The following is a 27,814-nucleotide window of genomic DNA, read 5'->3' as shown; positions in this document are numbered from 1 at the left end:
CAAAAGGATTAAATTTAATCCCTTGAAGACTTAGACTTTGCACTCTTTGAAAGAATCGAGATTTTCGCTTCTAGAAAAAACTTGTTTTAACAAATTAGTAATCTAATTCAGTAGATAAATTCAAATTGATTTTGATTATCATTGTTATCATATATAATAACTTAGAATTTTGCTAACATAGTTACATGTAATATTTTTGTATTAAAGTGGTTGGGTGCCTTGCCTTGCATTGGTTCCCCTCTGATCTATCCGACCCATGTGAACAGTGCCGTCGCCAGCTGGTTCTGGTGTGGTTTTTCTCTAAACACAATTTGTGGTATCGCGGTGATTGAGGCAAATAATAATAATGCAATGCTTCATACAAATCCATGAATCCATCACACCATTGGTGGGCAAGTTGGTGAGTGAGTTTGACATATTTTAAAAATAAAAGAAGGAAAAAAAAAAGAAAAAGGAATCGTTGAAGATGATTTTATAGAAAAATATTCAGTAAGAGTAAGTATTTATGCTTTTTTGTCAAAAAATAAATACTTTGGGAACTTTTGTTATATTGAAATAAATTTTCTTCTATAAGTAAGAAAAGAAAATAAAAATAGGATGTTGATGTTGAAAAGACATTAATGAAGTGCATGCTTCTTAATTCTTATGGTGAAAATAAATTTTAGGCAAAAAGTGTTTTCGACGAAAGAAGGAAGGTACATATATTTAGTCTTGGTTTCGATGGGTTTATTTGATTGAAATTTTTTTTATCAAAAATAAATTATTTTTATTAAAAAAATAAAAATAAAAATATTTTTAATATTTATAATTATTTTTAAAAATTTATTTAAATATAAAATAATTTTTGTCAATTCAATTTTTTTTTAAAAAAATAAAAAATATAATATTATTTTCCAAAGCCGAGCTAAATCTATTATTAAAGCTGAATGACATTTAGTCACCAAAAAAAAAAAAAGCTGAATGACATTTGAAGAAACTAGATGCCAAATTGGATGTGTCAGGGATGGAAGTCGTTAGGTGAAGTTATTGAACAAGGTTTGGATAAACACCTTGAAGACACGTAGCACAACTAACGAATGAAATGTTGGTTATCACTCATGCCAAAAGAAAAGCAAGGACTCCAATAAGTACTTAGGACAGTTATATTTGAAATTTAATTTCTATTGGGACATATAATTATAATTTTTTTGAAATTTAATTATTTTATTGATATTTATAGTTTCATTCATTTGTAATTAAATTTTTATATTTTTTTTAATTAAATTTTTATAAAGGAATTTTTTTATTCAAACTGATGATGAGACTCTGAGTCTCTTATTAATCACTACTTGTTACAATTATATTATTCACATAGGTCATTAGATGATGAAGTTCTGAGTCTCTTATTCATCACTACTTGTTATAATTATATCATCTATATAAGTCATTAGATAAGTTATGTTGCGGGTTTATGTCAGGTGTCTGTCTGCTTCTTCGGAAATTTTAATGAGGTACTACATATCGAAAAGCGTAAAGGAGCTAGTAGTGTACCGGTATCAGCGGAAGAGTTTAAAAATTGGGTACAGAATATGCAGTTGGTGGATCTGCCTCTGAATGATAGAAAGTTCATGTGGTTCAGGGGACGATCTTGCAGTTGGATTGATAGGGTTTTGGTCAATATAGAGTGGGTTGAGGAATTTCTGGATGTTCGACTAAAAGGTGGGCCTAGAGGGCTGTCAGACCACTGTCCGTTGATTGTGGAGGATAAGAGAGTTGGTGATAGGCCATGTCCGTTCAGAAGTCTAGATTCCTGGTTTACGCATGAGGGTTTCCTGGGTATGGTTAAGAATGAGTGGAGAAATTTGGGAAAGGCTCAGTTCACTAGTAAGTTAAAGGCTTTAACGGGTCCTCTACGTCTATGGCACAAGAACAATTTTGGGGGCATGGATAAGAGGTTGAAGACGATTGAGGAGGAGATTACGAAACTGGATAGTATGGTGAGTGATGGGTACAATTTGAACTTCATCAAACGATGCTGGGAGGATATTGGCCAGGAGTTCACTGCAGTAGTGATGGATTTCATCCAAAGTGCTAAGTTACCAAATGATGCAAATGTCACGTGGGTGATGCTAGCTCCGAAGTTTGTGGGTGCTAAAGAGATTAAGGACTTCAGACCTATTAGCATGGTGGGGTGTATGTACAAGGTGATTTCCAAGGTCTTAGTGCGGCGAATGAGAACAGTAATGCCGGATTTGGTAGGAGAGACACAGAGTGCTTTTGTTAAGGGTAGGAAGATACATGACGGCGCCCTCATTACTTGTGAGATAGTTTAATAGATCAAGACGAGAAGAAAGCAGGCGGCAATCATAAAACTAGACTTTCAGAAAGCCTATGATAGAGTGAGATGGAGCTTTGTGGATCTGGTACTTCAGAAGATGGGGTTCGGGCAGAGGTGAAAAAATTGGGTGAAAGAGTGTGTCAGTACGGCCTCTATGTCTATACTGGTGAATGGTTCACCTTCCAAGGCTTTTAAAATGGAGAGGGGTTTAAGACAAGGGGATCCACTTTCTCCTTTGTTGTTTGTGCTCGTGGTTGATGTATTACATAGAATGTTGGGGGAAGCTGTTAGGAATGGGCGCATAGCTCCATTGCTGGTCGGTATTGAATTGTCCCATCTACAGTTCGCAGATGATACTATCTTGTTTTGCCCTTCGAAGACAGAAACAATTGTGAATTATAAGAGGCTGCTGCGCTGTTTTGAGTTGATGTCTGGTTTGAGCATCAATTTTGATAAGTCGAACTTGATCCCAGTTAATTGTGATCAGGAGTGGGTAGAGCATGTCTGTGGTATTCTGGGGTGTAATCAAGCGGCGCTACCGATTCGATACCTCGGTATTTCATTGGGAGCAAACCCTCGATTAGTGAAAACTTGGAAGCCGATCATAGACAAAGTGGAAGAGAAGCTCAGCCTGTGGAAAGCAAAGGTATTAAACAAAGCAGGTAAACTAGTTCTTATTAAATCAGTCTTGAATAGCGTGCCGGTTTATTACCTCAGTCTGTACAAGATGCCAAAGGCGGTTGCTAACAAGCTCATTGCACTTCAGAGAAGCTTTTTGTGGTGTAAGGACGATGGTACTCATGGTATACCCCTAGTGAAGTGGGAGGTGGTCCAGGCCCCAAAAAAAGTTGGAGGATTGGGGGTGGGAGATGCAGTAATCAGGAACACAGCGCTGTTGTTCAAATGGTGGTGGCGTTTCTCAAAGGAGGATTGCCCATTGTGGAAGAAGGTAGTGTGTTCCTGTAATAATTTAACCCCTAATGCTATGCTATCTACTCAGACTCTCCCAGTGAAAGGGGCCCATGGAAAGACATATGTTAGTTAAATATAGCAGAACAACAGGTGAAAGAAAAACTTATTAGTGGTCTGGCGATGGAAGTAGGGAATGGAAGACGGACGCGGTTTCGGGAAGATAATTGGGTGCAAGGTGGTCCTCTTAAAGCAAGTTTTCCAAGGCTCTTCTCTATTTCAAACCAACAAGGATCAGTGATAAGGGACTGTGGGTTTTGGGATGGAGTAGAGTGGATTTGGAACTTCTCATGGAGGAGAGAGTTGTTCCAATGGGAGATGGAGTTAATTCATCAGCTTCATGAGAGGTTAAGGCCAGTGGCACTATCAACAAGGATCAGTGATAGGGGACTGTGGGTTTTGGGATGGAGTAGAGTGGATTTGGAACTTCTCATGGAGGAGAGAGTTGTTCCAATGGGAGATGGAGTTAATTCATCAGCTTCATGAGAGGTTAAGGCCAGTGGCACTATCAGCTGGCAGAGAGGATAATATTGTGTGGAAATTTGATAATAAAGAAATTTTTTCTACTAACTCTTTTCTGCAGGTGTTGCAAGCGGAGACTCTCTCGGAAGAGATTACGAGCTACAATTTCACTAGATCAATTTGGGGAGGAGTGGTACCTTCGATGATTGAGCTTTTTGGCTGATTCGTTCTAATTGGCAGGGTAAACACTAAAAAAAGGTTGAGTAGACTAGGCGTGCTTCATCAAAATGATACTTTATGCTCCCTGTGTAAAAAGAAATTGGAATATGTGCACCATTTGTTCCTTGGGTGTGAGTTTACGTGGCAGATATGGGGCGCTTGGCTCAGACACTTTGATAGACCGTGGGCGGTCCCAGGAACCATGAAAGGACTTTTTGAGAGTTGGCTTGGCATACAGAACAGAAAGAAGGAGGAGCGGCTGTTATTAGTTAGTTTCTTTGCAGTGATTTGGAATATCTTGATGGAGAGAAATGATAGAATCTTCAATAACAGAGAAGCAGGTGTTGAGCACATTCAAGAAAGGACGTTTTTGAGCTATAAAGAGTGGTCTGGTATTGATCCTTTTGGTTGTTGATAGCTCTGTCGGAGATGACCGATGTTCATCTTTATATATTTTATTTTACTTTATTTCTGTTATATTACTTTCTTGCTCCACTCCAATGTATTGAGCTTTCTTTGTTTCAAAAAAAATAAAAAAGTCACAGATTTATATGTTAATTTCACAGATTTAAAATATTATGTAATTCAATAATATTATTGTCTGAGATAAATTTTTACCAGTAATTAAGACGAAAAAAAAAAAAAGAGAGCCATCATCACTGTCAGAAAAAATTCAATAATAACATCATTTTAGATTAGTATTATGCAAACAATTCACCGATAAAAATAGTGTTAGAAATAAAAATCCACTGATAAATCATTACCAGTAATATTTATACAATTAGCGCTTATTTACAGATAAATTCAACGATAATAAAATTATGGTCGGATTTTTTTTTACGTTTTCACTGATAATTTCGACAATTTTCAACGTCTTTTATATAGGGTAAAAATTTATTCAAAAAAAATATTTTTTTTTTTACATTTATAAAATTGAAACCCACCACCATTGATTATAAAACTTAATATCTTATCACCTTAACTAAATCTATATTTATCAATATGAATAGAATATACTACAAAAAGTATTACCAAAAGATCAAAACACAAAAAATAACATAAAAAAATTAAAAAACATAACTAAATATTATACTTTTATATTCCCATAAAAGATTTTTAAAATTAAATTTTGATGTAACTTTTTATAAGTTTAATTAAAAAATATATATTTCTCTTTATTAAAATTTAATAATTTTATGTATTTTGTTTCATAATTGTTTGACTTTTGTGAATGGTAAAAAATCTTATAAAAAGATAAAAAAAAAATTGAAATTGAATTTTACTATAACTTTTTGTATTCTCCTTTTACATAATTATCAAAATATTTTTATAATTTTAAATAAAATATACAAGTCATTTGTTAAATACAAAATTGTTTATCACTTATTAAAATATATTATTTTTGTTATTTTGTGAAGTTTTAAATATGTTTAGTTAGAGACATTTTTGTCTGTTTGATCTTTTAGAAATAATTTTACAAGCACCTAAAGTCCTAAAATCTTTTAGAGGCATTTTTATAGTTATTTACTCATATTATAATAAAATAATATTACATGACTAATAAATATTATTATTTTTTGGTTAATAATAATTTATAATTATATTAATAAATATTTTATATATAAAAATATATAATTTACACGTATATTTATTAAAAATTTGACAGACGTAAATTAATACATACTGTTTGTACTTAAATTTTTTTAAAATTTATACATATAAATTAATAAAATTTATTTATTAAAAATAATTTAATATTTATACCGACTAAATAATGACAAAAAAAATACTTAAAATGACTGATTCTAATAAGAATTTCTCCTATACAATATTGATTATTTTCAAATTATAACACATAAATTTAGAAAAAGAAAATAAAATTAATAGACACGCTAATGAGTAATCACAACTGACAAGTATATATAAGTTCCAGACAGGAAAGGCCGAAAATAAGTTCCAGGAGTTAGATTGCCATCCTAATAAATCGGAAATTAAACCCATTCTCGATCCAAATTAAACAAAACCATCTCTTCTAACTTCTAAATTCTAGTTAATCTTCCTCCACCACTATCGATCACCTCCCCGGTGGCCATGGCGGATAGCACCACCACCATCACCGATGCCGATAATTCTTCTTCCAACAAGGAACCCCTCCTGGACCGGAGGAAACAATACAACCGCTGCGTCTCCAACGTGAACGACGAGTTCCGCACGTTCCGCTCCTACCTCCGGTGGATGTGCATGGACCAGTCGAACAACTTCACGGCGGCGCTGTCGTGGCTGGTGTTCCTCCTCTTCACGGTGGCCGTACCCGCCGCGTCACACTTCCTGCTGTCCTGCCCTTCCTGTGACTCCCACCACTCCCGCTCTTACGACAGCGTCGTGCAGGTCTCACTGAGCGGCATGGCGGCGGTTTCGTTCCTCTGCCTCACCGGGTTCGTTAAACAGTACGGACTCAGAAGGTTCCTTTTCTTTGATAAGCTCCGCGATGAGAGCGAAACCGTTAGGAATAACTACATGTTCGAACTTAATGTATGTTTCTCTCCCTCTCTCTTTTCCATTATTGCATTTTTTTTTAAAGAAAGAGCTCAGCACAATAAGACAGAGCATTTTGGATCCGTTTCAAATTGATCTGTCATTCATTCATTCACTTTCTTTCTCTAATTAGCGTGTTTATGTTTGTTTAGACATATTAATCCAATTAGAAGATAGTCGCAGTTAAGACTCTTCTACTCTGAGAGCACCTAAGAATAACTTCTCTAACGCATGAGTGCTATTTTTAACATTTCTTAGCGTGAGATTCTTGCTAATTTTGCGCTGTAATGTTGCTAAAGTCAGAGAACCATCTAGAAAGGCAGAACCCCATTTATAGTTAGTAGTAATGCAATTTCGTAAATCTTTTTTTGTATTTTTAATTGTCAATAATATTGGTAAAGGTTTAACTTAGACGGAGACATGATGAAGTGAAGAAAACTATAGCTTTAGTTTAATTTAACTTAAGTTCCAAAGAATATTAGCTAGATTACTACTGTATTACAAAAGGAAACAGCTGGAAATTTCTAAAGCGATTGAAAAAGATTGAGATAGCTCACAGTAGAAACCTTAATCCGTAATTATATGTATCTTGTTTTGACTTTGTAGTAGTATTTTTCAATCATTTGTTTTTGTAGAATGTGTCATATTTGTCAACTTTTTGGTTGTTATAAATTTATAATGAGTAAGAGCACGCTTTAAAGACTCACTTTGTCATTTAAGTATTAGATGATGAAACCTCCGGGAAAAATAAACAACACAAAGGAAAACACCTATGGAAGCTATAAAATAGGTGAAAAATGTTGAATTTAAAAAATATATATTTAATGCATATTTTAAAAATATTTAGATTTTTCTTTGTTTCTTCATAAATAATAATTTATAAATATATTTTAAATATAAATGAATAAATGAACAATTATGAACATTTTTGAAGGACGTATTATTACATACAGTCCTTTTTTCATTTTTCCATGTCCGTTATCCAAGTTTTAGTCATCATGATTAGCTCAGAGAATAAAAATATGAATGATAAGGATACTCTAAAATTAATTATCAAAAGTGTAAAATACATATAGAATATAAATATATATTAAAAATAAATTAAATTATTTATATTTATATGTAAATATATTAACAATTAATTTTAATAATTAATTTTAATGTATAAATAGTATTTTTTTTTAAAATATTGATCACCGCATTTACCGGAGAAGACACAGATGCCTCATCATTATGAAGAATTCAAGATCACACTACGCTAGAACAATCCATAGTGGTTCTTACTGTTCATTTATTCAAACTAGAAACATGCTATGAAAAACTAAGCATATGCTCTCTAATAATTTAAATAAACATTCTGACGAATTACGGACATATTCTCTAGCACTAATTATAAAAACACTAATTAGATGTGTGTGTATGATAGGAGAATTAGGAGAAATTTTAAGTGAGTAATATTTTTCTTATTTTTACCTCATATTTAAATTAAAATTAACTAATTTTCTTAAATTTGTGTTAACAAACACAGAGGTCACTGAAGATCATATCGGTATTTGTTGTGCCGTGCTTCGCTGCGGAGAGTGCATACAAGATATGGTGGTACGCATCAGCATCGTCACAGATACCCTTCTTTGGTTACATCACTGGTACAGTGGGGTGCATATTAGAACTCTGCTCCTGGCTGTACCGAACCACCGTAATATTTCTCGTGTGCATTCTGTTCCGTCTGATCTGCTACCTCCAGATCCTACGGCTGAAGGACTTTGCCACGGTGTTCCACGTGGACTCGGACGTGGCTACTGTGCTCTCGGAGCACTTGAGGATCAGGAGGCACCTGCGAATCATCAGCCACAGGTACCGCGCGTTCATTATACTCGCTATCGTATTGGTCACTGGAAGCCAGTTCATGTGTCTTCTTGTCACTACCAAAGCCAGAAATCAAGTCAATATCTACAAAGCCGGTGAGCTTGCGGTATGTATGCACTTTTGTTTGTTACCCCTTTTCTTACTCTTTCTGTTTTATTTATTTATGAATAAATTAATTTTTAAGCTCGAAAACAAGAATTTAATTTTTGATAAATAGTTTTATATCTGCGTCTAATTATGTAATAATTATTAAAAATCACTATCTTATAAGTTGATTCATCTAAAAAAATAAATTTAAATAAACACGTACGTAAAATGTTTAATGCTATTAGTGAATTAAAATTAAATTTTAAAAACAATTTACAAGTTACAAATTTAGAATGATAGATAAATAATTACATGCAATTATTTTTATCTAAAAGTGATAGTTAAAAATTATTAAATAATTTAATATATTTAACTAAATTATTATATAACAATTTTTAACTATAAAAAATTTCTCCCATCAGCAAATAGAAAAAAAAGCAAATTAGTTGTGAATTTGATTCTCGTCTCTTTTATACCAAAATATGCACCTAGGAATATCTTTTGGTAAAATCGTAAAATTACCACCAAAAAATATTTTAGTGTAGACGAAAATGTCTTTAATTTTTATTATCGATAAAAATATTTTTAAATTAGTTTTAAATATGATAAAAATGTCCTCTGAATTTTCATTACCTAAGACATTTTAGTTTACATGAGTATATTTTTATCACATTTTTAATTAATTTAAAAATATTTTTATCGATAATAAAATAATTCGAATGTATTTTTAATGGTTTATCAATAAAATTATATTGAAAAGAATGTTAAACTAATGGATAGTGGTTGAACAAATTTGATTATTTGTACATCTCACAGCTAACGTAAACTTCAACCGTGGGTTATATCTATAGGAGAAAATTTCTATAGTTTCAATTTAATATTGTTGATTAGGTAATCAAAGTTATTTCCAAACTTTTACGGTATGCCTTCTGTTTAATGAGTGTAAGACAAATTAAAAAAAGCAGAATTCTTTAAATTAAATAACCACCAAAGATGAATATAGTTTGGTTTCTTCCTCTACTTTCTAATCTTCCTCGTCCAGACGTCCATCATTCTCTTTCAATTTTATCTTAATTCTTATTATCATTTTTTAAACAAGATTTGGTTTACTATCTTAATTAAATTATTTAATGGTGAAAACTTAAGTGCAGTCGACTTCACGTGAAGTTGATACTTGAGAGCCGTTAAATGATTTTATTGATTTGGCTAAATTTTCATCTAACAACTCTCACGTATCAACATCACGTAAAGTCGACTTCACCTTAATTTTCACCTTATTTGATGAATAATTTTAAGGATGCGCACTTGTGGACCCCGATTATTAGCTGTACATACTACATAGTAGTATATTACATACACATTGATTTCATTTGAATTATAAATTATTCTATATATAAGAATAAGTGTTCGTGGTCGAGATCATAGTAATTTTATTTAAATGAAGACGTGGTCGTTATTTTGTGCAATTGTGTTGCCTCCATGTTCCTTTTATTCGTCGTGCTAGATCTTGTTCTTCATGATTGTCCATTACAAAACTGGGAAAAATAACAAATGATGACAACACTAAAATAAACAGGGGTAAAATATTTTATGATATTTTCTTTTTGGGTGTAGATTTATTATTTTTCGTAAGTATAGTTTAAAACGATAATAAATAATAAATTATGTTGAAATACATAAACTTAAAGTAATCTACATTAACCAATGATATGTGATATTAAATTTGATATTCTTTAATTTGTAATATTTGTATGAATTTCTCTCGCAATCAATATGATACATGATAAAACATATGATAAATTAGTATTACATTTATTTTTTATTTTATTTTAATGGCGCAGTTGTGTTCCGTTACACTTCTTGCTGCATTGTGCATATTGTTACGTAGTGCAACAAAGATCACACACAGAGCACAGGCGATCACAGGGCTGGCTGCCAAGTGGCACGTTTGTGCGACGTTGGATTCGTTCGACGGAGCAGGCGCCGGTGATGGACTAGTGGCAGCGGCTGAGAGTTCCACAGAGAGAATTTTCCCTCACGTTGGTACGGATGGAGATTCATCAGATACTGATGATGGTGGTGACGAAGAAGATGACATTAATTCTACCAAGTTAATTCCGTCTTATGCTTACAGCACTATTTCATATCAAAAGAGACAAGCTCTTGGTATGTTCTCTTAATCTCTTTGCTATATATTGCACTGCCCCTTTTTACAGTACATTGAATTTTATACTACTCCTAACAATATGTAATTAATGTTTAAATTCGAAAAAAAAAATTGCATGCTTACTTTTTTTTTTTAATAAAATATACATTTTTTATAATTTTTAAAATTTTTTTAATTTATTTTAAATCTTTTGTGGTAACTATCATTAATTTTGTCTATTTTTTAAGAAAAAATAAATTATTTTTTTATAAAATACCTTTTAACAAAAATTTAATTTTTTGCAATTATTTTTTTACTAAAATATTCTTTAACAGATTATTTTTTTAGTGACTAAATTATATTTTTACCAAAATATCCTTTAAAATATTTTTTAATAATTAAATTATTTTTTATTAAGATACCCTTTAATAATTTTAGTTATTAAATTATAATTTTACCAAAACTTTTTTTAACAATAATTTTTTTTTGTGTATTTTACTGTTAGTCTCATAAGATCAATGCATATTATTAAACATAGTTTTACAAGTTTGGCTTAATATTTTTTTATATTTTTCTATTAATCTCATAGGAAAGAATTTTTTTATTTAATGTTAAAATAATATGCATTGATATCACAATTTTAATCACTAAAAAAATAATATTGAAGGGTATCTTAGTAAAAAAATAATTTAATCATTACAAAATATTTTAAAAGATATTTTGGTAAAAATACAATTTAAATACTAGAAAAATAATTTGTTAAAAGATATTTTGGTTCACAAAATTTAATCACAAAAAATAAAATTTTTTCTAAAGGACATTTTTATAAAAAATAATTTACTTTTCTCAAAAAATGGGTAAAGTTGATATTAATTAATACAAAAATTTTAAAATGAGTTAAAGAAGAAATTTTTTTTAATTTATAAGAGAAAAAAGTATATATTTTAAAAATAGAGAGGATGAGAGTATCATTTTAGCATCTAATCAGAAGGTGAGTGAAATTTTTTCTTAAATAATTTATTTAATTTGTCCTAGTAATTTTTTTTATTACTCCTTGTAAAATTAAAAGCTTTTCATTTTGGTTTCTACTATTAGATTTTTTTTTGTTAAATATTGATATGAGATGTTATTTACATTAATATTTAACATATTACATAAATATTTAAACTACAATCATATTAAGTGTATATTAAAATTAGTCACTAAAATCAGTTATCAGTATAAAACAGATATTAGAATATAAAATATATAGTAAAAATAAATTTAACTACACATATATTTATACACATATATTTACTAATAATAGGAATTAAAATAAAAACTTTTAAAATTAATATGGACTAAAATAAACAAAAAAAAAAGAAATAATTATAGGATCCAATCTTAAAAAATATATATTTTATAAGAATTCAAAACTTATTTAACAAAAACAATAATAATAATATATTTTGTCAAAAAAAAAATCTTGGAGAAATGAAAAATGTAAAAGTCGTGGTATCAGATTCATGATGTGTAAGTATTTTGTTGATTCGCCTTTTATACTTTGAACGTTTAACAAGTTAATAATCTTTGAGTGCATTTAATTTATTTATTTATCACATGCACAACCAAGGTAGACGGCAGTAAAATATAAGCATAAAAAAGATTATGATCTAATATCTATCATAATGTATGATTTCTTTATTGAACTTGACTAATCATCAATTATCAATTCAGATCCAACATAAGTTTATCCTTTAAAGAACAGCTCATCGTCCTTTCCCTTATTCTTCAAGCTTGGACCAATTTTTTTATTAGAACACAGATCTGATCAATGATTAAGCTGTATATATTCTTTATTATGTACCCAACAAATTCTCATATATATAATGTCTCTAAAATCATTTATTGTTTCTTTTTAATAAGCATTATATTTGTCATCATGACTGCTCATGAATAATAATAATAATAATAATAATAATAATAATAAGTAGGAAAAGTATAGATAGACAATAAAAATACTAAACAATGTGAATAATGGGTATATTGGATGTTCAATTCACTAAGTATGCAAATCGTTATCCTAATATTAAGATTTAGGTAGATGATTTGGGGGTGTAGTGTGTTTTTACTTTATTGAGCCAATTTTAGAGCCTATTATTTATATTATTCATAAAAGTCATTGTCTAAATAATAATAATAATGTTGGTTATTTTTGCAGTGAATTATTTTGAGAACAATGGAGCAGGGATTACGATGTTCGGAGTGATGTTAGATAGGGGCACGCTTAACACCATATTCGGTATTGAGATGTCGCTGGTTCTTTGGTTGCTTGGCAAAACCATTTTTCTCTAACTCACTTTAATTGCTAAATAAAATAATAAGAATGAATTGTTCGAATGAGTTGTTTATATAGCATTTTTCTGAACGAAAGAAACCAATTTGGTTTATTTATAGTTCATGAATAACCTACTTTCTTTGCTCTGCTTCTCCTCTCGCTGGCGGCTACAGGCTCCTCACGGCTTAAATTGGAAGAGATTATTTCAATAGGTTTCAAATTTTGATGTGAAGTCTTTTTTTTTTATTAGTAATTTTATTTAAATGTTTTCTTTCATGTTTTCCGAGTATTATTCTCTCTATCCACGACTTCTTGTAATTATATGTTCCTCTATTAAATTTTTATTTCGTGAGCTTTACCACATTTTAATGCTACTTTGAGTTGCGTTGCATTGTTTTCTAGTCTCGCAAAGAATTTTTTTTTAAAATAAATAAATAAAAGAACAAACTCTGTAGAATGGTTGCTAACTTGCTATTTTGGTGAGGCAATTTGAAAGAAGGAAAACCAAAAGGAGGTTTACAAATAAACATGGATATCGAGAGCTAAAAATTACCAATGGAAGCAACCTCATTCTTGTGACTCTATTGGCTTCACGATGCACAAGAAACACTGGAACTTAGCAACTTAACAAGATCAAAGCACGAGATGCTTGAGAATCAAGCTCAATAATAACATTGTGATAAGAAAACTTACTATTTGATTACTAAAGGCCTAAATGCAAGAACTCCAATTATACATTTTTCTAACTCAACCTGTTCGACCAGGACTTACAATGTGATCTGCAGCAGGTCAGGTTGAGCTACATGTTTAGGCCTAACTTAACTCGACCTACTCGAACCTTTTATATGTTATAGTATGTAGTTAAAAATTAGTATATATGTATAATGAAATGAATGGTGGATGAAACCCACATCTCCTCCCTCTAATAATTTCATCAAAGCACTTAACACCAACCACTTTAATTGATACTAATAACACTTTTTTTTATTTCATAAATATACTTGAGATAAATAATACATAGATTTTATTAGAAATTTGTTGCTTTTAATATAGACTTAATTTTGTATTTTCTATTTTATTAGTATATTTATGTAATATAAAATAATTGAAGTGTTTGATTGAAAAAAAAAAAAAGAAAAAGATTTTGTTACGGTAGAATCGGGTAAAAATTTTATGATGTGGATAGTGTTAGAATTAATAGATTCTCAAACTACAAATAGAATATAGTTGAATTTTAAAAATATTTTAGACTTGTAGATAGAATTAGAATGGAAACTAAATCTTACAGTATCTTATTCATTGTCAGACCCTAGGTGGGTGGTTTCTTTTTTTTTTTTTTTGGTAACTTAGGTGGGTGGTTTCTAATACCCTCCACTTCATTCTTCAAGCCCATCTCTTTTTTTTACCTAACTTTTTAAGACTCCACCTCACAAACTCACCCTTAACCACAAACACCAGGAGGCTTTGACAACTTTACCCATTAACTATAGCAAAAAGTTTTCCTTTCTTAACAGCATCCAGCTACGGAGGAAACAATTGTGCTGACTAGGCTTTTATTTTATAATCTTTTTAGATAAAAGAAGACCTACATCAATCAAAAGAACTCAGAACTATTGCAAATGTCAAGCCACAAATGTTGATAAGTGATCACAACAGTTGCCAAAAACAACATCAAGTTCCATCGCAGTTGAAGATTGTTGAATATCAGATTAGAGATACAGGTTTTATATAAGTTATTCTGTTTTGATATAGTTTCCATCTTTAGATATCTGATTCTGTTGTATCTCCTAGTATTAAGGGATCTGATTCTGTTGTATCTCCTAGTATTAATGGATTTTATTTCTATACCTATGTATATATATATTGACGCTGAGAGATGATTCTCTTAAGAAATTCATCCAAAACACAATCTTTGTCTCACTCCATTCGTGTATTTTAAGTTGGTATCAGAGCTTGGTACTTGAGAAACTCATCATAATCATTGCGAGAGACAAATATCCCATGTGGTTGTGCGGCGGAGTGAACATCAGATGGCTCATTAGTTTGGACAACATTAGCTACCTTGGTAGGACGACCATGGAGAGCATAACATTTATCCTGAGTATGACCAATCCTATGGCAATAGGTACAACTAAGGCGAGTACGATTACCACGACCATTACCACGACCCCCACGGCCGCCGCGAGTGGGCACTTGAAAGGACACTTGAGAAGAAGATTGGGATGCCAATGCAATTTGGTCGAAAGTATGGGTCTCAAGAGAGGGGCCGGATTGCAAGAGTCGTGCAAATACGTCTTGAAGGGAAGGAACGGGTGAGGTGCCCAATATTTGTTGCCGAAGAGATTCAAGTTCAGCTGGCAACCCAAGTAACGTAAGTACCAAAAACAGCTTTCCCTGTTGAGCATGATGGTCATCAGCATTAGACACATAGGGAATGAGAGTCGAAAACTCTTCCTTGACAGCTTCCACAGCCCCAACATAAGATTCCATATCAGTTCCTTAAAGTTGTAAACTACACAGCTTCTTAGCAACATGGCAAAGTCTTGCAATGTCATTAGTATATAAAGCTTTAGCACGATCCCACACCTTCTTACAAGTTTTATAAGCCCGAAACATAGTCAGCTTTGGTGGATCAATGGTCTGCCACATAAGGTTACATAGCTGGGCATCAATCTTCTTCCAAGTGGTTTTGTCAGCGGCGCGAACATCATCAACAGATTTAGTAAGGTGGTCTTCATAGCCTTGGCCCATGAACTAAAGTTCCATAGAATCAGCCCAAGAAAGGTAATTTTTGGCACCCATCAATTTTTCAGAGGTCATTGTAGCGGTTTCAGAAACGACAGATGTTAGAACAGCCGATTTGCCACCATTGGAGTTGGTGTCGGGGATTACCTCAGAAGACATGATGGCAGACACTCAGAAACGGCTGGAAAACACCTGCAGAAGGGAAGCGAGGGCCGGAAAAAGCCTGGGATGCGGAGCGTGACGTTCACGCGCGTCCGGAGCGGAGGCGCGTGAGGACCACGCGCAGGAGAAGGGGCGGCGCGTGTCGGCGCATGCGGCGGTTGACGGCGGTGAAATTTGGGGGACAGGACGAACTTGGCTTTCCGGTTCTGATTCTGGGGTTGCTTCGGAGTGGGTCTGATGTTTAACAAGGTTTTGGCCGGAAAACAGTTTCTGACGAAGAGACACAACTGATAGTGTCAGCTGGTGGGAAAAGGGAACACGGCTGAAAGATTGCAGCCGGAAAAGAAGAAAAAACAAATAGAAACCAAGCTTCAAAGTAGGCATCTACTCCCATTGCTTCGGTGGCCCACTCTGGTAATTCTGTTGCTTGTATCTCTCATTCCTCTTCTCTTGGACCATGGGTCCTTGACTCAGGTGCTTCTGATCACATTTCTGGTACTTCTTCTGTCCTCTCTAAACTTGAACACCCTGCATTTCTTCCTTCTATCACTTTGGTTGATGGTTCTAAAATTGGTGCTAAGGGAATAGCTTCTTCTGTTCGTCTGAGGACCAAGTCACCTTCCGTGAACGTCCTCGGCAGTACCCTCTTGTTGTGTTTTCTTTCGATTATTTGTTTTACTGCTCTGTCTAATGGCTGCTAGCTCCCTGGTTTCCTCGGCCAGATCAAGTTCGGCATTCCTTGCCTGCAAGTTGTGTTGTTCGTCGTATAGCTCGGTTCTCAGGGTGGGGATTCCGACTTCAATGGGGATTAGTGCTTCGGACCCATAGACTAGTTTGAAAGGTGTTTCGCCCGTAGTTGTCTGTATTGTTGTGTTGTATCCCCACAATATTTCTGGGATCAGTTCCGCCCATTCTCCTTTTGCATCATTTAGTTTTTTCTTTATTGCCTGCAATATTACTCGGTTAGCAGCCTTGGCCTGCCCATTGGTTTGTGGGTGCTCGACCGAGCTAAAATGATGCTTGATGTAAAAATTTTTTAGAAATGAGCCGAGTTTATTATCTGTAAACTGCCTACCATTATCAGATATGATCTCCCTAGGTATTCCAAATCGGCATATAATGTTTTTCCATATAAATGATCGTACCTTTTCGGCTGTTATCCGTGCTAATGGTTGCGCCTCTATCCATTTTGAGAAATAATCGATTGCTACTAAAAGAAAGTTGACCTGGCCCGGCGCTATTGGGAATGGACCGAGGATATCGAGCCCCCATCTGTGGAATGGCCAGCTTACCTCCATGCTATGTAGTAGCTCGGCTGGCTTTGAGGAAATGGCTGCATGTTTCTGACAGTTGTCACATGTTTTGACTTTTGTTATGCAATCCCTTTTTATGGTTGGCCAGTAATACCCGGTTCGGACGATCTTAGCTGCCAATGCTCGTCCCCCGATGTGGTTTCCACAGACTCCCTCGTGGACTTCGTCCATTACTTCTTTTGCTTCGTCTTTGCTTAAGCATTTTAGCAGGGGTTGTGAGAGCCCTCGTCTATATAGTTTTCCTTCTATGCTTGTGTAAAGGCTGGCCTTTCGTCTGAAGTGCTGGGGTTTGAGCTCGTCTCTTGGTATAGCGCCTGTATTAATGTATTCAAGGAAAAGAGTCCTCCAATCATGGAGGCGGTTAATGTTCGTCACATGTAATAAATCAGTGCTCGGCTTTTTTAGTGAGAGTTGTGTTAGTGTGGATGTTTGTGTGTCTGCCCTAGTGGCTGCGAGCTTGGATAGTACATCCGCTCTCACATTTTTTTCTCTATAAACATGCAGTATGCTAAATGCATCGAATTTTGAAATAAGATCCTTCGCTATGAGCCAGTATTGCTCTAGCAAGGGATCTTTTACCTGAAATTCTCCTCGGATTTGTTGGACCACGAGGAGGGAGTCGCAATGTGTTGTCAAGCTTCGTACTTGGAGGCTCAAGGCGAGTTTGAGTCCTGCAATGAGGACTTCATATTCGGCTTGGTTGTTGCTTGCTGGGAAGTGGAACTGGAGTGCTTGTTCCGCTATTACTTTGTCTCCCTCCTTGAGGATTACCCCTGCTCCACTTCCTTCTCGGCTTGATGCTCCGTCAACATGTAGTTCCCAAGACTTGTCGTGTTCATTAGTCGTTAGTTCTGAGATGAAGTCGGCCAGCACTTGTGCCTTGAGTGCCGACCTAGGTTGGAACTGGATGTCGAACTCTGAAAGTTTAATGGACCATTTGGTGAGGCGTCCGGCCAGTTCTGGCTTCGTCAGTATCTGTCTTAGTGGTTGGTTTGTCCTCACTATGATTGTGTGGCTTTGGAAGTAGTGTCTAAGTCTCCTTGCTGTGATTATTAGTGCTAGTGCGAGTTGTTCTATCTTCGGATATCGTTGCTCTGTTGGTTGCATGACTCTGCTGACGAAGTACACTGGCTGTTGTGTTTTACCTGTCTCGCGTACAAGGGCCGAGCTTATAGAATAATTTGAAACAGACAAGTATAAATATAATGGTTTACCGTTTTCTGGTCTTTGCAGCACGGGTGGTGTTGATAGGATCACTTTAAGCTCGGAGAAAGCTTTCTCGCCTTCTTCTGTTCAGTGAAACTTTTTGTTCTTCGATATTGTTTGGAAAAGGTGATATGCTCGATTTGATGTCGCGGGTAAAAATCGAGATAACGCCGCTATCCTTCCTGCCAATTGTTGCACTTCTTTTATTGTTTTAGGGCTCGTCATATTGAGTACTGCCGAACACTTTTCAGGGTTTGCCTCGATTCCTCGTGAGGTAAGCATGAATCCGAGAAACTTTCCTCCCTTTACCCCAAAAGCACACTTTTCTGGGTTTAGTCTCATATTATAAGCTCGGATTTGTTCGAATATTTCGCCGAGGTCTTCACAATGTGATTTTTCTTTTCTGGTCTTGGCGACCATGTCATCTACGTAGATTTCCATGTTGCGTCCTATTTGGTGATGGAAGACTTTGTCCATTAAGCGTTGATAGGTTGCACCTGCATTCTTTAAGCCAAATGGCATTACTCAGTAACAAAAGTTTCCATGCTCGGTTATAAATGCTGTTTTGCTTTGGTCTTCAGGATGCATGAGTATCTGATTATACCCAGAGTATGCATCCATGAAGCTTAAGCTTTCGAAACCTGATGCGTTGTCGACAAGCTTGTCAATGCATGGTAAAGGGTAGGCATCTTTAGGGCATGCTTTATTTAAATCTGTAAAATCGACGCACATGCGCCATTTACCTGAGCTTTTTCTTACCATTACCACATTTGAGAGCCACGTGGTGAAACGGATCTCCCTGATGAAATTGGCTTGTAAGAGTTTACTGGTTTCTTCTAGGGCTGCTTTTGATTTCTCTGCTCCTAGGTTTCTTTTCCTCTGAGCTATAGGTTGGCTTGATAGGTTGGTGGCGAGTTTGTGACAGATGACGTCTGGATTTATTCCTGGCATGTCCGATGGAGTCCAAGCGAACAGGTCAGAGTTGGCTTGTAGTAACTTGATGAGATCTGCCCTGTCTTGCCCTTGCAGTGCTTGACCAATGTATGTTACTTGTTCTGACTTTGACGTCAGTTGGATTTTCTGAAGTTCGTCTGTTGGTTGGGGTCTTTCCTGCGCGTCTCCCCGGGGGTCAAGCTCGGCTAGGGATAGGACTTCCTCTCTAGTTTGTACTGCTTTGACCTCGTGTTGCTTCTGTCTCGTGTCCGACCTTTTTAGGCTAGAGTTGTAGCATTGCCGAGCTTGTTGTCGGTCTGAGTGGATCGTTGCTATCCTGCCGTTCTGTGCCTGAAACTTAACATATAGATGAAAAGTTGATATCACTGCTCTGAACATGTTCAGAGCAGGTCTTCCGAGAATAATATTATAGGGACTAATGCAGTCAACTATCAGGTATTGTATATCAAGGGTTCGGGATAACGGATTTTCACCTATTGTCGTTTTTAGCCATACATACCCCTTTATCGGTACCCTTTCTCCGGAGAACCCCACTAGTTCTCCAGATGAGGGTTGTATTATTTTTTCAGATAAGTTCATTTTTAAGAAGGTAGAATAAAAGAGAACGTCTGTGCTGCTACCTGGGTCTAAAAGGACTTTTCTTACCAATAGATCGCCTGTCTGGATGGAGATAACCACTGGATCGTCTAGGTGTGGGGCGGTCGAGCATATGTCTGTTTTGTTGAAAGTGATTTCTAGATCTGGTGTCTCCTGATTGTTTAGTGGTGCTGTTCCTTCGATGGCCAGCATAGCTCGGTAACTGCGTTTCCTTGCCGATATTGTTTCGCCGTCTCCGGCGAATCCTCCGGATATGCAGTTTATGACTGCTTTGGGTTGGTTACCATTTGACCATTTGTTAGTTTCTTTGTTGACTGAGGTCGGTTGTCGTTCTTCCTTGTCTCTATCATCCTCTTTATGTTTCCTTCCTTCAATGTACTTGTCTAGTAGGCCTTGTCGAGCAAGTCTCTCCAAGAGGTCTTTGGCTATTATGCATTCGTCGGTCGTGTGTCCGTATTTCTGGTGGAAAGCACAGTGTTTGCTTTTGTCTACGAACCTCTGGTCTTGATAGCTACCTGCTCTTGCTGGAGGTTTTATGAATTTGGCATTGAGTATTTCTTTGATTATCTTTTCTCTTCTCGTGTTGAATCTGGTGTAATTGTCGAATTTCGGAGTAAGTTTGAATTGCTTGCCTAGGTCTTTGTTGTGAGGCGACCTTGGTGTTCGGTCCTCTTCTCTCTGGGTCTTCTTTCCGTTTTGTTGGCCTCCCGCAGTTCTTCAATTTCCATTTGTCCGGCCGCCCTCTCCCTGAACTCCTCCAATGTCCGCGGTTTGGTGATCGCGATTGTTTCCCTAAACTTTCCAGGTCGGAGGCCGGCCTTAAGTGCGTGTAAGTGGACAGCGGGGTCCAGGTCAGGTATCTCCATTGTCGCCTCTGCGAATCTGGTCAGATAGTCCTTCAAACTCTCCTGAGGACCTTGGCGAATTGTGCCAAGATAATCCGATTCGTGGACGTATATTCGTGCCGCAGCAAAATAGTCAATGAAAGACTTTGACAATTCTTCGAAAGAGGAAATCGAACCTGCAGGTAATTTCGAAAACCAAAGTAAAGCGGCTCCGTCAAGGTAAGTCGGGAAAGCTCTACAAAGTACAGGTTCATTGTTAGGGCCGTTAAAAAACATCATAGACTGAAATTTCTTAATGTGAGCCCGGGGGTCACCAATCCCCTTATAGGGCTCAAGTGAGGAGGGTAGTGTGAAGTGTTTTGGCATTTGGAAATTTGTGATTTCCTCAGAGAAGGGATTATCCAACGTCAGTCTCTCCTTCGGGGGGTTGGCGATTAATAGGTCAGCCACACCCTGGGATGAGCTTTTGGGATTGCCTTCATCCCGTTTGTTGGCGCTATTTTGTGCCGACAGCTCGGCCAGTCTCTTGACCTCTGCTTGAAGTTCGGCCATCTGGGCCATAAGTTCGGCCTGCGTGAGCTGGTGGACTCCGTTGTCGGCCATGTCTGGATATCGTGTGATCTGAAAAAGAAAATTCAAATGGTAGAAATATAAAGGAAAAAGGTGGGGTCAGTTTTATCGGGCCCCACGGTGGGCGCCAAATGTTCCGTCCGAACGATCCGAGGTGTGTGCTTGCCCTTGAGAACTATTCAGCCTGGGCGGACTTATACGTCGGCCAGGGTTGTCGTAGTAAATGATCCTTGGATACCTCTGAAACACGGCGGCGGGAGCACCTGCAAAAAGCACTCCGACGCTCAAGTAAGAATATGAGTTTTTTTAGAGAAAGAAAGTATAATGAATAAGAGTAAAAAACTGTGACCTCTCGATGGGTTATGTTCTCTGTGTTTTATAGGCGAGTGAGGTGGAGTGGCTCCGATATTTATGATCGGAGTGGTTATTAGCATCTTTCTGTTGTGAGGAGTTACCGCCTATCTTGTTTAGTGGATTCTGTTGTTATAGATCATGGTTTGGAAGATAAGGCTGACTCAGTCAGAAGCTACTGTTGCCGAGATTTTAGGTCGGTTTTGGTACTGAGTGGTACACGTCACCTTTGAAATCTGTTCTTTACATGCCCAATTGTCCTTTCAATTTGATTTCTATTAACCAACTTACTTGTTCTCTCAATTGTTCTGTTACCTTTTTTGCTGACTCTGTCATTGTGCAGGATCGAGGGATGGGACAGACGATTGGTACAGGATGTGAGTCTCAAGGACTGTATCGACTTGCCTTACCCACTACTACTGTGTCTTCTGTTGCTGCTGTTGAGTCTTCGGACGTGGTCCATTGTCGCCTGGGACATCCCAGCCTCTCGAAGTTACAAGCTATGGTCCCAAGTTTATCTCGTCTTACTACCTTAGAGTGCCAAACTTGTCATTTAGGTAAACATGTTCGTAGTTCTTTTTCAAGTCGTGTCAATACACGAGCTGCGTCTCCTTTTTCTGTTATTCATTCTGATGTATGGGGACCTAGTCGGGTTACTTCTCATTCTGGTTTTCGTTATTTTGTCACCTTTATTGATGACTTTTCTCGTTGCACTTGGTTATATTTAATGAAGGACAGATCTGAATTATTTGTACATTTCAAGTCTTTCTGTTCTGAAATTCAAAACCAATTCAAAACTTCAATTAAAATTTTACAAAGTGATAATGCTCGTGAGTATTTTTCAGCACCCTTTTCATCTTACTTGTCCTCCCAAGGTATTCTACATCAGTCTTCTTGTCCTCATACCCCTCAACAGAATGGTGTGGCTGAGCGTAAACATCGTCACTTGATTGAAACTGCTCGCACTCTTCTTCTCCATACTCATGTTCCCCTTAAGTTTTGGGGTGAGGCTGTTCTGACTGCATGTTATTTAATTAATCGTATGCCTTCTTCTGTTTTGCAAAATCAAGTTCCTCATTCCATTTTATTTCCTCATGAGCACATTTTTTCTCTTCCACTACGAGTCTTTGGTTGTACTTGTTTCATCCATGATCTTACCCCAGGCAAAGACAAGTTAACTGCTCGCTCTATCAAATGTGTTTTCTTAGGGTACACTTGATTTCAAAAGGGTTATCGTTGTTATTCTCCAGCTCTTAATCGTTTCTTCGTGTCTGCCGATGTCACTTTTCTTGAGAATACCCTTTTTTTCTCTGCACCCGACATCACTTCACCTTCCATTACGGAGGTGCTTCCTGTTCCTTACTTAGATGGGCCTCCTATTCCCACAAAGCCTCTCCAGGTTTATCATCGCCACCCACGGCCTGCAGTCCAAGATAACTCATCTCCTGAACCTGTGGCTGAACCGTCCTTGGATTCTTCTTCGGGAATTAGCAGTAGTCCTCCTATTGCTCTCAGACAAGGTACTCGTTCCACCCGTAATCCTAATCCTATTTATAAATTTCTTAGTTTCCATCGTTTATCATCTTCGCACTATGCTTTTACCTCCTCTTTGTCTTCTGTTTCTATACCCAAAACAACAGCAGAAGCTCTTTCACATCCAGGGTGGCGCTAGGCTATGATTGAGGAGATGTCTGCCTTACATTCTACTGGTACTTGGGATCTTGTTCCATTGCCACCGGACAAATCTACTGTGGGTTGTCGTTGGATCTATACTATTAAGGTCGGCTCAGACGGAACCATTGATCGATTAAAAGCCCGCCTTGTGGCTAAGGGCTACACTCAAATATTTGGTTTGGACTATGGTGATACCTTCTCTCCTGTTGCGAAGATGGCCTCTGTTCGTCATTTTCTTTCTATGGCTGCCATTCGCCATTGGCCACTTCATCAACTTGATATTAAAAATGCTTTCTTACATGGTGATCTCAAGGAGGAAGTATACATGGAGCAACCTCCCGGGTTTGTTGCTCAGGGAGAGTCTTCCGGCTTAGTATGTCATTTACGCCGATCTTTATATGGCTTGAAACAATCCACTCGAGCTTGGTTTGGTCGCTTTAGTGCTGTTGTTTCTAAATTTGGCATGATTCAGAGTGAAGCAGATCATTCAGTTTTCTCCCGTCATTCTTCCTCCATGACCTCCAAATATCTGGTTGTTTATGTGGATGATATTGTCATTATTGGAGATGATCATGAGGGAATCACTCAGTTAAAACAGCACTTGTTTGATCACTTTCATACTAAGGATATGGGGAAGTTAAAATATTTTCTAGGAATTGAAGTGGCACAATCTAATGCTGGGATCTGTATTTCACAGAGAAAATATGCTTTGGATATTCTTGAAGAAACTGAAATGTTGGATTCTAGACCTGTAGATACACCAATGGATCCCAACACAAAACTTAGTCCAGATCAAGGAGAACCTCTTGCAAATCCTGGTAGATATCGCAGATTAATTGGCCGATTGAATTATTTGACAGTCACTCGGCCAGATATTTCATTTGCCACAAGTATCCTAAGTCAGTTTCTTGACTCCCCATGCGATAGTCATTGGGACGCAGCTGTTAGAGTCCTTAGATATATCAAAGGTGCTCCAGGAAAAGGTTTGTTGTATGAAGATAAAGGACATAACCAGATTGTTGGGTATACTGATGCAGATTGGGCAGGATCTCCATCTGATAGACGTTCTACATCTGGTTATTGTGTTTTTATTGGTGGAAACTTGATATCTTGGAAGAGTAAGAAGCAAAATGTTGTAGCAAGATCTAGTGCGGAAGCTGAATATAGAGCTATGGCACTTGTCACATGTGAACTTATATGGTTGAAGCAATTAGTTAAGGAACTTAAGTTTTGTGAGCCGAGTAAGATGGAACTGGTGTGCGATAATCAAGCTGCCTTACATATTGCTTCCAACCCTGTGTTTCATGAACGGACCAAGCACATAGAGATTGATTGCCATTTCATAAGGGAGAAGTTGCAAAGTGGGGAAATAGTAACAGCCTTTGTCAACTCCAACGATCAACTTGCAGATATTTTCACCAAAACTCTCCGGGGTCCTCAGATACAATACATATGTAACAAGCTTGGTGCATATGATTTATATGCTCCAGCTTGAGGGGGAGTGTTGAATATCAGATTAGAAATACAAGCTTTATATAATTTATTCTGTTTTGATATAGTTTCCATCTTTAGATATCTGATTCTGTTGTATCTCCTAGTATTAAGGGATCTGATTCTGTTGTATCTTCTAATATTAAGGGATTTTATTTCTGTACCTATGTATATATATATTGACGCTGAGAGATGATTCTCTCAAGAAATTCATCCAAAACACAATCTTTGTCTCACTCCATTCGTGTATTTCAAGTAAGATGAATGTCAATCTACATCTTTGTCAAGGGGCAATTGTGATCACGTCACCTTTCATTCTCATTCAAAACACGATATTTCAAGTTTCTCACTCCAATATGATACTTGAAAATAGTTTAGTTACATGTTACCTCCTAATCAAGTAAGCGGATCAAGATTACAAAATGGATCAATGTAATGAACAACAAAGAAGCTCCATCTGATGCAGTACAAGGGAAAAAAATCTTGCCATTAAGAATCACAGGAATCCTTGAGGAACAAACATAAATTTCGTTGGCAAGCATGACAGATATGTGAGGACCAATACATTTATGCCACTGCTAACTTTATGAATTGCAAATAAAACATAGCACATGTAGTAATGCTTACAAATGCACGTCTAAAATTTAACACAACAGTCATAATTTACACAACTGCCAGGACAAATATCCAAAATTCTTATGAAATGTCTCATTATATACCTGAATCATATCCTTCTAACTCAAAAGGAGAAAAGCTCACACTAATCAACTTCATTCTTGCAAGCACAAATTATCAATGGAATTCAAGGAAGGGATTATCAAGCACAATTACTTAACTGTATAATATGCAAAGGAACAAGATGTCAATTATATTCCAAAATGAAAAAGTCTCCAAAATTCTAAATTGATAATTTTAAGGCTCTACCGTTGTCACCTGTTGCCATTCCCCATCTACTGCTTCTTTCCATAATGTCACATTGTTATTACCATCAGCCACAGCCAAAATATTTCCAGTCAACGACCATGAAACCCTCCAAACCGGTGTCTTAAAATCGGACAAGATCTTGCCTTCCCACTGATCTCCCTCCTTGCCCACAGTCCACATAATCACTTTTCCATCCTGGGATGCACTCGCAATAGTAGATTTAGGAAGTCCCAAATTAGGTGCCCAAGCAACATCTCGAACCCAATCTGTATGCATCTGAAGAGCCGGGAAGCAGTCCATCTTCCAAAGTCCGTTGTTGAGCTTCCATACCTTCACAGTATTATCACAACCACCAGAACACAGCTTCTGTACAGGATCAAGCAACCCGGCACCAACAAGTGCACCTGGTGCCGTTGACGGTGCCCATGACACAGAAGTTACACCAACTGGATGGGCTTGGTCAATCCTCGAGGTGTCCCATCCACCATCTGCTCTTGCTGTAAAAACAGATATATTACCATCAGATGAACCACAAGCTAAACAGAGACCCAACTCATGAGGTGCCCATGCGACCGAATTTACCGATGACTTGTGGTCATCGAAGACATGAGCTTGAGTCCATTCATTTGGGTTACCCTCCTTCCAAATAATGACACGCCCATCATAGGAACATGAAGCAAGTAAAGAGCCAAATTTTGGGTGGGCCCATACCACCTGCCAAACAGGACCCTGGTGACCGGCCAAAGTTGCTAAATGCTGAGAGGCCGAGTTGCTAACCCCAATTATCTTAATTGTGTGATCAGATGAGGCTGTAGCGAGCCTCTTACCGTAGTAATCCATTGCAACATCATGGACTGTGTCTTGATGACCCGTTTCAACCTTCTGGGCAGGCATGTTTCTGGTATCAAGACACAAAAAAAAAGTTGAGTAAACAATTTGCCCATGAAAATAAACTAAAACTAAATTCTATTTAACTTGCCACCCCGCAATGTGCCTGTTTGATTTCGATGTTGTTCCTATCTTTTTATTTTTGTCATCAACAATATTAAGCACACTACAGCGTACAAGCCAACATACATCAAACAAACCATACATATAAGATTCAACACAATGTACATAAATATTATGTACAAGTTTATCGAAGCAACTATTCATGCTTCAAATATCAATTTACTTTGCATCACTAACCCCTCAACAAAAACATAATAGCTAATTACCCCAACCCACAAAAAAAGAACAGAACAGAATAACTGTTATGACAGCAATCAACACAATGCAACAAGGGTTTAGATTTGGCATAAAATTGAAACAAGAAGTGAGAGAGAATTTCGTGTCAGGGCTTATTGAAAAGTGGATCACAGAATCGCAGGCAATTAGCAAACGTAGACAAATCGAACAAAGTGGGGGCGGCATTACAAAAACGAGCAAGAAAAACATCAAACCAAATCCCAGAAAAAAAAAAAGAGGGATCTTCGATACAATGCAAAGAAAACATAAAACGGAGACGAAATCTGAAGATCTAGGTTCGAATTTCAACCGATCTACTATTCCCTAAACAAAAGAGAGAAAAGGTACCTGTTAAGTAGAACAGAGGGAGAAGGAGGCGGTGGCTGTGGCCGGAGCAGCCGTTGAGGGCGGCGTGAATTTCAATTAACGAGAAGCGTGAGATGAAACGAGATCCAATTTGAGAAATGAGAAGATGAAACGGGTGGATTTTAGCCCGGGCCTGTCCAATTGAGGTTAATAAAACGCCTGGTACAGTCTGACACACTCTAATCTGGGTTTTCAGTTTTATCATGGAATTGTGTTTGATCCCTAAAAGATTTAAGTTTTGAAAAAGGCACCACATAGTATTTTCAAAGGTGCCCCTAGGATTTAATAAATTGTTGGACTCTACCTCACACATAATGCGGCCCGAGTTGTTTTAAGCTGAATACGTATTCTTTATCATGAGGGCCGGCCCAATTCGTGGTTTCATAAGAATGTTTCTTAAACTTTTTTTTTAAATTCATGATCATACAAAAAACAAAAAGGAACCCATGAATAAGGAAAAATGAAAAAAAA

At 36.5% G+C, this 27,814-nt stretch overlaps 5 protein-coding genes across 5 annotated transcripts; 2 read left to right on the top strand and 3 right to left on the bottom strand.

The window, feature by feature from the left end:
• The first annotated feature begins 3,409 nt into the window (after positions 1-3,409).
• Positions 3,410-4,382, top strand: LOC112720966 (uncharacterized). Its single transcript, XM_025772059.1, has 3 exons — positions 3,410-3,751; positions 3,870-3,941; positions 4,116-4,382. The coding sequence occupies exons 1-3, from the start codon at positions 3,410-3,412 to the stop codon at positions 4,380-4,382; spliced, it is 681 nt and encodes a 226-aa protein (XP_025627844.1).
• A 1,409-nt stretch (positions 4,383-5,791) lies between these two features.
• LOC112720233 (uncharacterized) lies at positions 5,792-13,284 on the top strand. Its single transcript, XM_025771095.3, has 4 exons — positions 5,792-6,499; positions 8,031-8,474; positions 10,297-10,621; positions 12,802-13,284. Exons 1-4 carry the CDS (start codon positions 6,059-6,061, stop codon positions 12,933-12,935), a joined length of 1,344 nt encoding a protein of 447 aa, XP_025626880.1. The 5' UTR covers positions 5,792-6,058; the 3' UTR covers positions 12,936-13,284.
• Positions 13,285-15,834: 2,550 nt separating this feature from the next.
• On the bottom strand, positions 15,835-18,245 carry LOC112720965 (uncharacterized). Its single transcript, XM_025772058.1, has 2 exons — positions 16,444-18,245; positions 15,835-16,147 (listed from the first exon to the last, which is right to left on the bottom strand). Exons 1-2 carry the CDS (start codon positions 18,243-18,245, stop codon positions 15,835-15,837), a joined length of 2,115 nt encoding a protein of 704 aa, XP_025627843.1.
• Positions 18,246-18,431: 186 nt separating this feature from the next.
• LOC140176022 (uncharacterized) lies at positions 18,432-21,997 on the bottom strand. Its single transcript, XM_072205865.1, has 4 exons — positions 21,953-21,997; positions 20,551-21,361; positions 19,104-20,419; positions 18,432-18,848 (listed from the first exon to the last, which is right to left on the bottom strand). Exons 1-4 carry the CDS (start codon positions 21,995-21,997, stop codon positions 18,432-18,434), a joined length of 2,589 nt encoding a protein of 862 aa, XP_072061966.1.
• Positions 21,998-25,446: 3,449 nt separating this feature from the next.
• LOC112720232 (protein transport protein SEC13 homolog B) lies at positions 25,447-27,599 on the bottom strand. Its single transcript, XM_025771093.3, has 2 exons — positions 27,326-27,599; positions 25,447-26,648 (listed from the first exon to the last, which is right to left on the bottom strand). The coding sequence occupies exon 2, from the start codon at positions 26,642-26,644 to the stop codon at positions 25,739-25,741; it is 906 nt and encodes a 301-aa protein (XP_025626878.1). The 5' UTR covers positions 26,645-26,648; positions 27,326-27,599; the 3' UTR covers positions 25,447-25,738.
• Positions 27,600-27,814: the final 215 nt, after the last annotated feature.

The sequence above is a fragment of the Arachis hypogaea genome, chromosome 11 (genome assembly GCF_003086295.3).
Source record: "Arachis hypogaea cultivar Tifrunner chromosome 11, arahy.Tifrunner.gnm2.J5K5, whole genome shotgun sequence".
Lineage (NCBI taxonomy): Eukaryota > Viridiplantae > Streptophyta > Magnoliopsida > Fabales > Fabaceae > Arachis > Arachis hypogaea.
Note: the sequence above shows the minus strand (reverse complement) of the source record. Positions and strands in the feature narration are given on the sequence as shown.